Source organism: Trypanosoma grayi (assembly GCF_000691245.1).
Source record: "Trypanosoma grayi strain ANR4 Tgr_2226_V1, whole genome shotgun sequence".
Lineage (NCBI taxonomy): Eukaryota > Euglenozoa > Kinetoplastea > Trypanosomatida > Trypanosomatidae > Trypanosoma > Trypanosoma grayi.
The window spans coordinates 1-1049 of record NW_008827844.1 but is presented as its reverse complement, the minus strand read 5'-3'; the positions used below and the strand labels follow the sequence as shown (position 1 = coordinate 1049).

General features: G+C 57.9%; 1 protein-coding gene across 1 annotated transcript; it reads left to right on the top strand.

Annotated features, from left to right (window-relative positions):
* Window positions 1-326: 326 nt before the first annotated feature.
* On the top strand, window positions 327-776 carry DQ04_22261000 (hypothetical protein; the record flags this gene model as incomplete). The annotated part of the gene is made up of 1 exon (XM_009318082.1): window positions 327-776. One exon carries the CDS (start codon window positions 327-329, stop codon window positions 774-776), a length of 450 nt encoding a protein of 149 aa, XP_009316357.1.
* Between the last annotated feature and the right edge of the window lie 273 nt (window positions 777-1049).

The following is a 1049-nucleotide window of genomic DNA, read 5'->3' as shown; positions in this document are numbered from 1 at the left end:
ACGTCCTCCTTGCGTGTGCCCTCTGCGTGTGCGTGGGCCGCGGCTGTGCGGCGGACGAGTTAGACGCTACTCCGTCACGGCAATCCCACCACACGAGGAATGTTCCCGGCGACGATGTGCCGAAAAAGATTGTTTACATCGGGAGGCGTACTGAATTGACGGCGGAGGAAAAGGCCTCAATGAAGTGGGGAAATGTACCCCCTGAGGTCCTGGAAAAAATTCGGGAAATGGACAGGCTGAACAAAGAGGGGAAATACCCGAAACAAAGACGGACCACCAACACTCCCCGCACTGGTGCCCGCAGCACGACGGATTCAAGCTCTGCGATGGGCGAAGTGGCACACGGCCGTGCGGGAGCCCCTCAAGAGGAAAAGGGTGCGCCAGGCCGCGACGGACAAACTCTCAATGAACAGAGTTCCGGTGGTGCAGTGGCAGCACAGCACCAGGCGCAATCAGCGACACACACGCGTAATGAGCGAACTGGCAAAGATGGTGACGAAGCCGGCAGTCCCCCGCTATCCAACCTCAAGCCTGGTGGCGAGGACGTGACCACTGAAGGCGCTTCTGAGGTGCAGACATCTGCCTCCGAAGCCCCACACAAACCAGCTGATGTCAATGGTGACACAAGTAAGACGTCTGTCACCACTGCTGCTGCTAGTGCTGCCGAGAACGTGAAGGACACGAAGAATGCGGACAGCAGTGTCAGTCCTGTGTGGGTGCACGGATCTCTTCTGATGTTGATGACGGTGTCGATGGCGGTGATGGCTGTGTGGTGAGTGCCACCATTGGGCATGGAGCATGCAGCCGTTGGCTCATGATGAATATGTTTCTCCCCTCTTGCTAATTGTTGCTTGGGGCTCTGCCTCCCCTTTTTCGTACGTGTAGTTGAGTGCGAGGAGCAGCTGTGTCGTGCTGGCTGAGTTGCCGCACTGCATCTCCGTACTGTCCGCAACACCCACACCGCAGAGGGACTGAGGGAGGTGGGTGTGTGGCCTCCTCGTGGTGTGTGGTGTGTGGGGTGGAGGGTGCGTTAATCCTAATTGCTTTTC